Genomic DNA, 13,923 nt, shown 5'->3' with positions numbered 1-13,923 from the left:
CTGGGAATACATTCCACTTTAGCAAACATTTTAAGGGCATTTACCTTCAGTTGGAAATTTCTTGGCTCGTTCCTCGAAGAACCAGTCTCCAGTTTTTATTTTCACATTTCTGAAAAACAAGCAGAAAGGAAGCCTCAGAGAGCGATGTGGGTGGTGCTGTATTTGACTCATACCAAGTAGGGAGATAATACCAAAATATTAGTCTAGCAAAAGAGCTTAGAGTTCAAATTTCTGGCCCAGATCCCTAACTATACAGATTTCCCATAGAGGTTAAGTGATTTGACTGGAAAGCAGCAAAGCTACAAAAGGAATATTATATTCCTATTCTGAAAAGGAATATTATATATCAAACTAAATCACTTTACTATACACCTGAAACAATCAACTATACATCAATAAAAATAAAAATAAGTAAAATAAATAAAAAGTTAAGGTTGAAATGAGCTACAAAGCTGGAGTTTCTACTTGGGTACATTTTACCCTGTAAGTCCATGTGATACATACATATTAACATATGTGTTTAACACATACACAATAAATATATAGGGAGAAACAAAATCGCCATCAAAATGACCAGTTTAGCATGCTTATGGTGGGGAACGATGGCATGAAGGATAATCAGAGAAATTCAATGTTGTCTATTCAGCTAAGTGAGATCATCCTTGGGTTACAGTGAGTTAGTTTGAGTTAACCACAACATTTACCAAGAGCCAGCAGGGTGGATTCACCTGAGAAGGTTCCTGGGAGGACGTGATGTCTGGGACATGGGATCAAAGGGCTTCACTGGGGATCCGGGGGCCACTTGAGAGGCAGCGGAAGTGACCTCTCGCTGGGCAGCCAGTCTGATGGCAGCTCCCTGGGCATGTCTACATCCCTACATCCCCTCCTGTCCTACACACAGGCAGAGCAGTGCGGGAACCTTGTATGGCCACTGCTCAAATCTGAAGTCCTAAAGCATGTTAGCTCCCAGAGCATGTTAGCTCTTAATAGCTTCCAATTTCCAAACTTCTGAAAAAACTACCCTCATAGAGCCTCAAAACTACTTCATAGAGCCTCAGAAAGGCAGAATTGCCAATAGCCTTTCAGGATATAAGAAGTTAAACATACAGACACTGTAAATTATTGACACCATTAAAATCATCTGCTATAAAAAGAAGTATCAATTCCTAGGTTATGCAAGTTTAAGAAAAATTAAAACTTCAACACATGTCAAATTCTCTTCTACAAAGTGTACTTTCTGAAATACATTCTCCATTAGGTTCTTTCAGGCTATAGATGAACTCAAATGAATTGTTTTAAATTAATGCTTATAAATGCAGTCAGTTCACCAATATATGCCAATCTACATTTTTAAAGTATCCTATCTTTCTCTGTGGAACTTTAGTAGTTGTTAGAAGACATCAACCAACTTCCTCCCCTTCTTGTTAGCAACTATTATATTCTCTGATTAAGACGCAAATGATTACTCCCAATTAGTGACTAGAATAAGGAAAATGTACATACAGCATGTATGAATTTTGGCAACAGAATTTTGATAATCAGTCGCTATCATTCAGAGCCAAAAATGTATGAAACATGCAACTGTGACATATCTCGAGAGAGAAGGGGAAACGTTTTCACCCATAAATCAGAAATTCAGATATCTAATCTACTAAATCGACACAAAACACGTGAAGGAGAACATAGCAACCCCACAGAAGTTTCCCCTCTGGTACTTAAGACAAGCAGAGGGTCAAAACACAGGGAAAGTTCCGAGGGATAAGCGGGGTGGTGAATTCAATTGCTCTATTTCTGAGGATGCTTCCTCCATCCTTATAAGCAGGACAAAGTCTAAGCATTAGGATGAGGATAGCAGGAGAGAAAAATAAAATGTGGAAACAAAGAGGCCTCCCTCTGATGTATAAACTTCACTTCCTGACTTGTCGTGATAGTTGTACTATAAAGAAAGCTGAGCACCGAAGAATTGATGCTTTGAACTGTGGTGTTGGAGAAGACTCTTGAGAGTCCTTTGGACTGCAAAGAGATCCAACCAGTCCATCCTAAAGGAAATCAGTCCTGAATATTCATTGGAAGGACTGATGCTGAAGCTGAAACTCCAATACTTTGGCCACCTGATGCGAAGAACTGACTCACTGGAAAAGACCCTGATGCTGGGAGGGATTGAAGGTGGGAGGAGAAGAGGACGACAGAGGATGAGATGGCTGGATGGCATCACCGACTCAGTGGACATGAGTTTGAGTAAACTCTGGGAGTTGGTGACGGACAGGGAGGCCTGGCGTGCTGCAGTCCATGAGGTTGCAAGGGGTCGGACACGACTGAGCTGAACCTGATTTGCTTTCCTGGGGGTCATGACACTTCCAACTCATCTAACTCTCTCAAATTCTCCAGCCTGTTACCTGTGACCAAAAACATTTATATATGAGACAGGTGCTGCGGGTGGGGCAAGGGCTCAGACCAGACAAGAAATCAGAGCTAAGATTTCTGCAGCAACTCAGTCCATGACTCTATAGGCAGCTGAGCCAGCCAGACACAAGCTGTCACTGAGGAGTAAACACACCTGTAAATACACAATCACGAAAAAAGGAAGAATAGCTGAGGGGACTGAGGAGCAAAAGGTGAAAATGCCCGAATAAACATTTTCATTTTATTACATTTTACAGCATTTTATTAAAAAGTCTTCCTCTAGCCATGGTTTCAGAACCTATACAAGAAGCAGATAAAGTAAAATGTTAGTATCTTCTAGTGCTAGGCATCTGATGCAACCAACTAATCCTCTTACAGGATCCCAATGGATTAGTTGTGAAATTCAAGCACGAGCTTCCTTGGCAGGGATAGATTTGGACACAAGCCCACAGGTCTCTTGGGCTTATCTGTGACTCAAGAATGGAAGGATAGAAGTACCACAGTCCTAAACCGTACAACAACAAGCGCTTCTTGCATTTGAGTCTATTTCCTTTGAGAACTAGACTGCAGCCCTATCTCTACACTTTCTGCAGAATCAGCTGTTTCGTGAACAATTATTCCCTGGTAGCTTTCATAATGGCTTCCTGTCCACACAAATCCCAGGCTTTATAAGGAGGACCATTTATGGGTCTTACTAAGACAGAGGTGAGCAAATCTTGCTATGTCTCTGTCTTCATTAAGGCCAGCTCAGCGTAGCCTGACTCACAGGAACCAAAGGAATTTCTCCCCCAATGACTCAATCAGAATTTGGCTATGAAAACTTCTTGGAACATTTTCAGAGCCCAGCAAGAGATTAACAGTTTTAAATTTCTCTGGTAGAATCGCAACTTGCTTCTTTAAAACTCTTTCAGCCAATTGATAAATACATCTCAGAAAGCAAAATCCAGGGGTGGTGGAGGGAACAAAAAGTCTAGAGTCAGAGACCTGAGTTCTGTGTCTGACTTTCGACTCACTCTGCAGGGGGATCACTGTAATTATAAACGCCAAGCACGTGCTACTGCTCTTAATAAACGGCTGGAGGTTCCAGCATCCATTTTCATAGCCGTGAACTCCGCTAATGCTGCCATTTCATTAGCAAAAGAGAAAACTGCTGAAAAGCACTTTGCAAATTTTAGCATGCAAATGTTCAATGATGCGATGAGCAGAGGACCCTAATGGAAAGGTAGTTTGACCTTATCACTATCAGCAAGCAGTGAGCCAAACAGGCCTGCGAGACTGCATCTTTACTTTGCATTCAAATTACTCGCACCTGCAGGTCGGTAAGCTGTCACATCCACACTTTATAGTCCAGGAGAAGCCAGCATGATGTCCCCAGAAATTGCTAAAGGTATTTCCACCATTCAGCGAACAAGAGGTAGAAAATTTGTCTGCATGCCAGGATTCTTCCAATGCCTTAAGACACACCCTTCCCAGGCAGACCTGCTCTCTAACCAGCACCCTGATGGCAAGGAAGCTTCAAGAAAGTTTTGGTGTCTTATCGGACAGACAAGCTACAAAAACTCTAAACAAAGATGCCAAATAATGTAAACCAAGCATCAACTTAATTTCTTTGTACTAACCACTTGATAATTCCCAGCTAAAATGGTCTTATGCACCCATACAGTTGAAAAAAAAATGTTTTTCTACTTCAAATAATCTTATATCTAAGGCAGTTTTAGTTACAAAGCAAAATAATGAGGTGGTTTTTTTTTTTTTCTTTCTACCAACCAGCTCAGTTGATCTGATTTCAATGTTCTTACAGGAAAAAAAGACTGATGTTGTGATTAAATCCTAGGTAACTAGGAGAGAAGTCAGACTCAAGATAAGATAAAGGAGAGATTTTAATCAAATGGCTACCATCGCTTCCTGCAAAACAGGAATAACTCTACTTGACCGCTGAGAGGAGGCAGGTCCCCTCTGTGTTAAATTCAGCGCTGTATCCACAGCCCCAAGCACAACTTAGGTGGGGCCAGTGAATAAACGTGTGGACAGATGAATAAATGAACATCTCCACCCCTGCAGGGAGCATCCTGAGAACTGAAGGGATAAGGTGGGACCGACATAGGTGGAGCCCCAGTGGCACCCAGGTCAGACGTTTGTCATGCTTTCTGAATGTGTAGGGGCAGGGGTCACAAAGTCAGGCACCAAGCAGAAACTAGACCAAGAGAGTGGGTGAGAGATGAGACAAGAGGGCGGGGTAGGCTCTATGGTGAGCTAGAGGACCCATGCCCTGCTTTAAGGCATTAAAATAGTAACTATTAGACACAGCAGGACAGCAAAACAAAGCCGTGGGCTCTTTGCTGCCTGCTGGCCATGAGTTTGCAGTCCCTGGTTTATCAGAAAATTAGTCAATGAAATAGTTCTCCTGTAGCTGGACAGTGCTGCACTCCTAAAGCCTTGAAAACAGAAAGCAGGCTGAACACTGTGGACCACCCTGTCTTCCCTACAGATCTAAGAACTGGCTCCACCAGCACTCCATAAAGACAAGGAGCAAGGGCTCTGTTGGTAAACCCTCAACCTGGTGGTCCGAAGACAACGCAGAGCCTCTGACAAAAGGCCCCAGACAGGAGAGAGAGTCCTGCAGACCAGGAATGGCTACTCAGGTGCATCACTGCGGGAACCAAGGAAAGTTTCAGAAAGCCGTCATCTTCAAAGGCATTTAAGACCCACCTCTTGTGAAAAAGGGGGCTTCACTGGTGGCTCAGACAGTAAAGAATCTGCCTGCAATGCAGGAGATCTGGGTTCAGTCCCTGGGTTGGGATGATCCCCTGGAGAAGGAAATGGCAACCCACTCCAATATTCTTGCCTGGAGATTTCCATGGACAGAGGAGCCTGGCGGGCTACAGTCTGTGGGTCGCAAAGAGTTGGACACAACTGAGAGACTAACACCCTCTTTCCTTCGTTTCTTTTTTTTTTTCTTTCCTTCTTTTCTATGAAAAAGAAACAAAAAAACTTAAGGAAAAGCCAACAAGAGACAACACACTAGAATCAAGGAACATTTAGGAAACAACAATGCAAACGCAGAACAAGCTGTTTTACCAACAGGAAAGAGCAGAATTGAGAATCTGGAAAGTTGAATCAATGATGCTGACTCAGTAAGGATGCCTTCCCAGAACACAAAAGAAAAAGACAGTAAATGTTGAAGGATAAGGAATACAAATGGAAGAGAGATTGCAAGGCCAACCTAAGTTATTCCTGAATAAGCCAGGGCAAGTGGCATTAAAGAATAATCAGACCTGACTGAAGAAAATGTTACAAAGTCAAAACACAAGCAAACCCCCACCCCACCCCCATTAGTAACTACCATTAAAAAAATAAAAAAAAAAAAACTCAGAAGACAACAAGTGAAGAAACTGGAATCCTCGTGCACTGTTGGTGGGAATGTGAAACAGCTCAGCTGTTGGAAACTGTATGGTGGGTCTCAAAAAATTAAACACAGAAATACCATGTGACTCAGCAGTCCCATTTCTGGGAATACACCTGAAAGGATTGAAAGCAGGGCCTCAAAGAGATGTTTGCACACCCACTATTCACAATAGCCAAAGGGTAGAAGCAACCCAAGCATCATCAGCAGATGAACGGACAAACAAAACGTGATTCATACACACTCAAGAATGTGAGGGCAGCCTTAAGAAGGAAGGAATGAATTCTGCAGCGTGCTACAACATGGATGAACCTTGAAAACCGTGTGCTTAGTGAAATGAGCCAGACCCAGAGAGACAAATACTGTATGATTCCACCTGTGGGAGCGGCCCAGGGGAGTCAGAGAGTCAGAAAGAGGGATGCAGGCAGAGGGGCTGGGGAGGGGGAGGGAGGGAAGAAAGGGAGCTGTTGAATGGAACAGAGTTTCAGTTGTGCAAGATGAAAAAGCCCGGAAGTTGTACAACAACACGCAGGTATTACCAGGTTGGGCTTCCCCGACGTGCAGTAAGCTGAGACGCTCAAATTTGCAGCAAAGCCTAGAGAAAGAGCAGGCCTCAGATCCACCTCCCAGACACAAGGGGTTCGTAGTACTGATGCAATGAAGGCTAAAGCGGCAGGGAATGGCAAAGTGGGCGTGCAGAGTGTGGGGAAGGGTGATTGGAAAAAGGTGGGCCATGGCCATTGTGCGCAGGCATAACTAGGCTCCAGGCCTCTGCTCCTGGCAAGATGGAGGTGCTCACCACGATCTGGAGGTAGAGTTTTTGCCCTCTGACCTCAAAAGGTCATGGAGAGGTCGCTCACTCATGCGCAGTTGGAGGGTGGGTGGGCCTATCCAATTTCAGCCAATTAAGCTCAAATTATAGGCCGCTGACTCCCAGTTCCTGGAAAACAACTCTCTTAGTGAACATCTCACCGTTTAGGACAAGAATGGAGGGTGTGTTGCAACCAGAGAAAGCCAGCACGCAACAAGGAAGCCGCAGCACAGCCATAATTAATTGAAATTTAAGAAATAACCGAGGGCCTTCCCTGGTGGCACAGGGGATAAGAATCCATCTGCCAATGCGGGGAACACGGGACTCGATCCCTGGTCTGGGAAAATCCCACATGCCACAGAGAACCTAAGCCCCTGCGCCACAGCCACTGAAGCCCGCGTACCCTAGAGCCTGTGTTCCACAACAAGAGAAGCCACCGCAATGAGAAGCCCATGCACCACAATGAGGAGTAGACCCCTGCTCACCCCAACTAGAGAAAGTCCGTGTGCAGCAACCAAGACCCAGAGCAGCAACAATAAATGAAATTTTTTAAAAAGGTAATGGCGGGTATGTAAGTCTCCTGGACGACCTTGATGAGTAAAGGCTGATGAAGTGGGTTTGACTAATGATTACCCACAGTTTCAAATGCCATTAAACTGTTCACTTAGCCATAGCTATGGTGGTACATTTTATGTGTATTTCTCCACAATTAAAAATAATTTTAAAAAAATCCACCAGCAAGCAGATCCAAGGCACAGCCAGCTCTGGGGAATTCTCCTTATTCCATGAAAATCAGTGTGGAGAGACTCAGACCCAGGACGATATTAGAAACTGCCTTCAATGACAAGGATACGGAAAAAACCCAGTATGCTCCTACTACCTAAAATGCAGATGATCAATAAAGAAAAATAGAGCTAGTCTGCAATGTGTCTGTCACAGTAGATTCCAAAGGACAATGATAACACATTAAATGAACTTAAAGATGGAAAGTTGGGACCTGAGATTTTAAAACCCAGTGTAGTCCTACTGCTCTGTTGAAAACAGATGCAGACAAGGACCAAACGTACAGCACGTAGAACTCTGCTCGGGGTGGTCTGGCACCCTGGATGGGAGGGGAGTCTGGTGGAGAGTGGATAGATCTGAATGTATGACTGAGTCTCTTGGTTCTTCATCTGAAACAGCTATCACATTGTTAATCAGCTACACCCGAAAACAAAACAGTTTAAAAAATGAATAAAACCCAGTGAAGTCCTTATTTGTGAGGAAAGGCTATTGAAGGCATCCTCAGATAGGCAATGGCTTAAAATACCCATCACCCACATGCTCTTCTGAGAAGAAAAATCTTTTTTTTTTCCCATTTATTTTTATTAGTTGGAGGCTAATTACTTTACAATATTGTAGTGGTTTTTGCCATACATTGACATGAATCAGTCATGGAAGGAAAAATCTTTGAAGAGACACTTTAATTGACTGAAAATAAACCGAAATAAAGAAACTCCAACTTGGGAAATCAGGATATGCATTCATGAAACAGTGCAGGATTAGAATCACTTAAAATTAGAAAAATCTACCCATGATGTCTCTTTGGCACTGGAACACACTCTTGGTCTGATCTATGGATGTGGGTCTGTTATTGTGGAAATCCCTATGAAAACATGACTGGAAAGGGCCTACAAGCCTGTCTGGTAGCCCTTCACCCCCAATGTTCATAACTATCGGCTACATTTCAGCCCAGAGCTCTAACCAAGGCAGCCCTTCACCAGCACATCGAGTGCCAGCCTGGGAAAATGGCCTCCTGGCACTGACCTTCCTGTCGGGCGAAAGGTTCAGCGGAAATGAGTGAGGGACAACTTCAAGTCTGAACTTAAGCATACAGGAAGCTTACTCATCTCAAAAAGGCATTTTGAAGCAAGATCTGCCATGACTGACCATAGGAGAAATGTCAACTTTAACAAAAGGAACGATACTCAAACTACTGTGTAAATATTCCTTTAGTAAGCACAAAATAAACTATTCAAAAACAAACTTTTTCAAAAAGTACCCCCACAAATTTCCACTTTTTTACTGTATGTTTGGTAATAACAGAAGGCTTCAAAGACTATTAAGTCATTTGTACCCTCATTTGGCCAATGGATAAAAAGCATATGTAAGAAAAAGAAATGCAAAAAGGCAAAATGGCTGTCTGAGGAGGCCTTACAAATAGCTGAGACAATAAGAGAAGCTAAAGGCAAAGGAGAAAAGGAAACATATACCCATTTGAAGGCAGAGTTTCAAAGAATGGCAAGGAGAGATTTAAAAGCCTTCCTCAGTGATCAGTGCAAAGAAATAGAGGAAAATAATAGAATGGGAAAGACTACAGATCTCTTCAAGAAAATTAGAGATAACAAGGGAACTTTTCATTCAAAGAATATAGGACAAAAAAGCACAGAAATGGTATGTACCTAACAGAAGCAGAAGATATTAAGAAGAGGTGGCAAGAATACACAGAAGAATTATACAAAAAAGATCTTCATGACCCAGATAGCCACGATGGTGTGATCACTCACCTAGAGGCACACATCCTGGAATGTGAAGTCAAGTGGGCCTTAGGAAGCATCACTATGAACAAAGCTAGTGGAGGTGATGGAATTCCAGTTGAACTATTTCGAATACTAAAAGATGATGCTGTGAAAGTGCTGCACTCAATATGCCAGGAAATTTAGAAATCTCAGCAGTGGCCACAGGACTGGAAAAGGTCAGTTTTCATTCCAATTCCAAAGAAAGGCAATGCCAAAGAATGTTCAAACTATTGCACAATTACACTCATCTCACACGCTAGTAAAGTAATGCTCAAAATTCTCCAAGCCAGGCTTCAGCAATACATGAACCATGAACTTCCAAATGTTCAAGATGGATTTAGAAAGGCAGAGGAACCAGAGATCAAATTGCCAACATCCATTGGATCATTGGGAAAGCAAGAGAGTTCCAGAAAAACATCTATTTTTGCTTTATTGACTACATCAAAGCCTTTGACTGTGTGGATCACAACAAACTGGAAAATTCTGAAAGAGATGGGAACACCAGACCACCTGACCTGCTTCCTGAGAAATCTGTATGCAGGTCAAGAAGCAACAGTTAGAACCAAACATGGAACAACAGACTGGTTCCAAATTGGGAAAGAAGTATGCTAAGGCTATACATTGTCACCCTGCTTATTTAACTTCTGTGCAGAGTACATCATGCAAAATGCTAGACGGGATGAAGCACAAGCTGGAATTAAGATTGCCAGAAGAAATATCAATAACCTCAGATATGCAGATGACACCACACTTATGGCGGAACACGAAGAAGAACTAAAGAGCCTCTTGATGAAAGTGAAAGAGGAGAGTGAAAAAGTTGGCTTAAAACTCAATATTCAGAAAACTAAGATCATGGCAACTGATCCCATCACTTCGTGGCAAATAGATGGGGAAACAATAGAAACAGTGAGAGACTTTATGTTTTTGGGCTCCCAAACCACTGCAGATGGTGACTGCAGCCATGAAATTAAAAGATACTTGCTCCTTGGAAGAAAAGCTATGACCAACCTAGACAGCATATTATAAAGCAGAGACATTACTTGGCCAACAAAAGTCTGTCTAGTCAAAGCTATCAGAGAAGGCAATGGCACCCTACTCTAGTACTCTTGCCTGGAAAATCCCATGGATGGAGGAGCCTGGTAGGCTGCAGTCCATGGGGTCACTAAAAGTCAGACATGACTGAGCAATTTCACTTTCACTTTTATGCATTGGAGAAGGAAATGGCAACCCACTCCAGTGTTCTTGCCTGGAGAACCCCAGGGACGGGGGGCCTGATGGGCTGCCATCTATGGGGTCGCACAGAGTCGGACACTACTGAAGTGACTTAGCAGCAGCAGCAGCAGCAGTCAAAGCTATGGTTTTTCCAGTAGTCATGTATGGATGTGTGGAGAAGGAAATGGCAACCCACTCCAGTATTCTTGCCTGGAGAATCCCATGGACAGAGAAGCCTGGTGGGCTACAGTCCAAGGGGCGGCAAAGAGTCGGACACGGCTGAAGCGACTAAGCATCCATGGATATGAGAGTTGGACTATACAGAAAGCTGAGTGCTGGAGAATTGATGCTTTTGAACTGTGGTGTTGGAGAAGACTCTTGAGAGTCCCTTGGACTGTGAGGAGATCAAACCAGTCAATCCTAAAGGAAATCAATCCTAAATATTCATCGGAAGGACTGATGCTGAAGCTGAAACTCCAATACTTTGGCCACCTGATGTGAAGAACTAACTCATTTGAAAAGCCCCTGATACTGGGAAAGATTGAAGGCAGGAGGAGAAGGGGACAACAGAGGATAAGATGGTTGGATGACATCACGGACTCAATGGACATGAGTTTGAGTAAGCTCCTGGAGTTGGTGATGGACAGGGAAGCCTAGCATGCTGCAGTCCATGGGGTCACAAAGAGTCAGACACGATTGAGCAACTGAACTGAACTGAAAGAGCATATTATGATCCTTCATGTAATTATCATTATCCATTCACACAGAACAAAGTACACCTACCCTGTGTGAAACAGACAAGCGCTTTGCTAAGAACTAAAACAGCTGCTGTTTCCAGTTCAGAAGTAAAAAAGAAAAAATGTATTTTAAAGAACAAATGGCTCTTTTTCTGTGAAATTACACTTAGTGCCTAACCTCTGGAAATTGTGTAAATGTACAGCTACATGAAATATTTTACTCAGTTTATTTAGCTTGTCTATATGCTTCTTCATGTGAAATGCAGGAACATAGCTTCTGTCAGTTCAGTTCAGTTTAGTCACTCAGTCGTGTCCAACTCTTTGTGACCCCATGAACCACAGCAGGCCAGGCCTCCCTGTCCATCACCAACTCCCAGAGTTTACCCAAACTCATGTCCATTGAGTTGGTGATGCCATCTAACCATCTCATCCTCTGTCGTCCCCTTCTCCTCCCGCCTTCAATCTTTCCCAGCATCAGGATCTTTTCAAATGAGTCACCTCTTTGCATCAGGTGGCCAAAGTATTGGAGTTTCAGGTTCAGCATTAGTCCTTCCAATGAACACCCAGAACTGATCTCCTTTAGGATGGACTGGTTTGATCTCCTTGCAGTCCAAGAGACTCTCAAGAGTCTTCTCCAACACTACAGTTCAAAAGCATCAATTCTTCGGCGCTCAGCCTTCTTTATGGTCCAACTCTGACATCCATACATGACCACTGGAAAAACCATAGCTTTGACTAGACATAACCTTGTCAGCAAAGTGATGTCTCTACTTTTTAAAACGTTGTCTAAAAAAAAAAAAAACAAAAAAACGCTGTCTAGGTTGGTCATAGCTTTCCTTACAAAGAGCAAGTGTCTTAATTTCATGGCTGCAGTCACCGTCTGCAGTGATTTTGGAGCCAAAGAAAATAAAGTCTGTCACTGGTATGATATTCTACTTGATTGTTTTCTTATATATCTTCAGTTTTTACCATTAAAAATAATTTTGGATCATTCACAGTAATTGAAAAAAAAAAAAAAGAAGCGCTGGCACTCAGGAGACTGGTTCTAGTCTTACTATGTGGTCTTGGTCTCCCTTGGGTCTCTAAGCCTCTGCTTCTTCACCCATAAAACTGGGATAATAGTAGTAACTGCCATGTAAGACTGTTTGAAGATTTAAACAAAGCATATGGTGTCAAGACATGCCCGGCAGAGGTGCCCAAGTGGTGACAGCACTCATTCCCATGGTATTCCTTGTCCCTGACTGTGTTCATTTCCCTCTCTAATCCTGACCATCTTCCAGAAATGCTCCCACCTGGGTGCTCTGGGAAGTCATCTTGAGTCAGCTTAGTCTTCCCTCCCCTCTCCCTCCCCTGAGCCCCCAAGGGTCCTCAGCAGAAAACTTGCCCAGCAGGGAGAATCCTCAGTTGTCTCCTGGACCCTCAGCCCAAGCCCAAGGCCAGCGCTGCCCACAGGCCTTCACACTGACTGCAGCAGTCTGAACGCTGGTTTTGCTTTCTTTAAAACTGCTACCCTAGACTTTCTTTTTGCTTGCTTTTAAAACCTATGTTTCCCTCTGGTTCCCACAACAAATCCACTTCTTCAGGGATGAGTCTCAGGCTGAAGAAGAAGCAGGGAGAGGAAATGATTGGGGTTGAAAACCTGTCCAGGTCCCAGTTAAGACTGTCAAAGACTCTCACACTTCACCATCCTTTTCCTTGGTTTGACCCCCCAAGAGTGGACGGCAGGCCAGAGTGGACAAAACTAGAGAGGGTAGAAAGCTTCGAAGAAAGGAAGCAAATGAAGGGGGGAGGGGTTGTTGTAATTACTCAGCTCTCTCACCCTACAATTTCCTGGGTCAGTTCTCTCCAGAGCAATGCAATTATCTCTGTATTTTGAAAAACATCCTTATTTTAACACCAGGAAGCTGGGGTTTTAGAAATGGCACTTCATGAGCTTAGAGGGGTTCAGTTACAATGCCCTGGGGCACAGTGCTCTCCAGGGCGGAGACTTCAACAGGGCCCCCTTCCTGGGAGGTTGCCTCAGCCCCTGTCCTCCTGTTTTGATTTTTAGTTTCCAGTTAACTACTAAAGGGGCTTCCCTTATGGCTCAGGTAGTAAAGAATCTGCCTGCAATGCGGGAGACCTGGGTTCGATCCCTGCATTGGGAAGATTCCCTGGAGAAGGGAAAGGCTACCCACTCCAGTATTCTGGCGTGGAGAATTCCATGACTGTATAGTCCATGGGGTCGCAAAGAGTCGGACTGAGCGACTTTCATTTTGAGACTTCCCTGGTGGCTCAGATGATAAAGCGTCTGCCTACAATGCAGGAGACCCGGGTTCGATCCCTGGGTTGGGAAGATCCTCTGGCGAAGGAAATGGTAACTCACTCCAGTACTCTTGCCTGGAAAATCCCATGGATGGAGGAGCCTGGTAAGCTATAATCCATGGGGTTGCAAAGAGTCGGACATGACTGAGCAACTTCGCTTTACTCACTTTAACCACTAAAAGAAGTGCTGAAGAATTTACCATCTTGGGACACAGTGTTTATCATTAGTGTTTATCAACCCAGTACATATGGTTAACTGAAGAGGGTCTTAGGACCTTCCCTCCTCTCTCAAGAGCCCGGGACCTGCGTGAGCACAAGTGCAGCCAGGGCTGGCTCACAGGAATTCTTTCTCTTTCCCTCTCAAGCTAAGAAAAGCCTGAAGGGCGCGGGCTTTGACAGACTGAGGAAACTTGATATGTTTGGAGGTGAGTCTGACCACGTGGATGTGACATGACATGCTTTTTCAGAGAGGGGTGCTTAGGAGCAAGGCAATCT

General features: G+C 43.7%; 1 protein-coding gene across 5 annotated transcripts in view; it reads right to left on the bottom strand.

Moving 5' to 3' along the window:
• SYTL3 (synaptotagmin like 3) overlaps positions 1-13,923 on the bottom strand; it is a 91,083-nt gene that overhangs the window by 61,278 nt on the left and 15,882 nt on the right. For all 5 annotated transcript variants that reach the window (XM_061130265.1, XM_061130264.1, XM_061130263.1 and 2 more), the window contains exon 4: positions 45-109. In XM_061130265.1, the coding sequence (XP_060986248.1) occupies positions 45-109 (65 nt within the window). The remainder of the gene's footprint in view (positions 1-44; positions 110-13,923) is intronic.

Source organism: Dama dama, chromosome 26, assembly GCF_033118175.1.
Source record: "Dama dama isolate Ldn47 chromosome 26, ASM3311817v1, whole genome shotgun sequence".
In the NCBI taxonomy this organism is placed as follows: Eukaryota; Metazoa; Chordata; class Mammalia; order Artiodactyla; family Cervidae; genus Dama; species Dama dama.
This window is presented reverse-complemented; position numbering and strand designations above follow the sequence as displayed.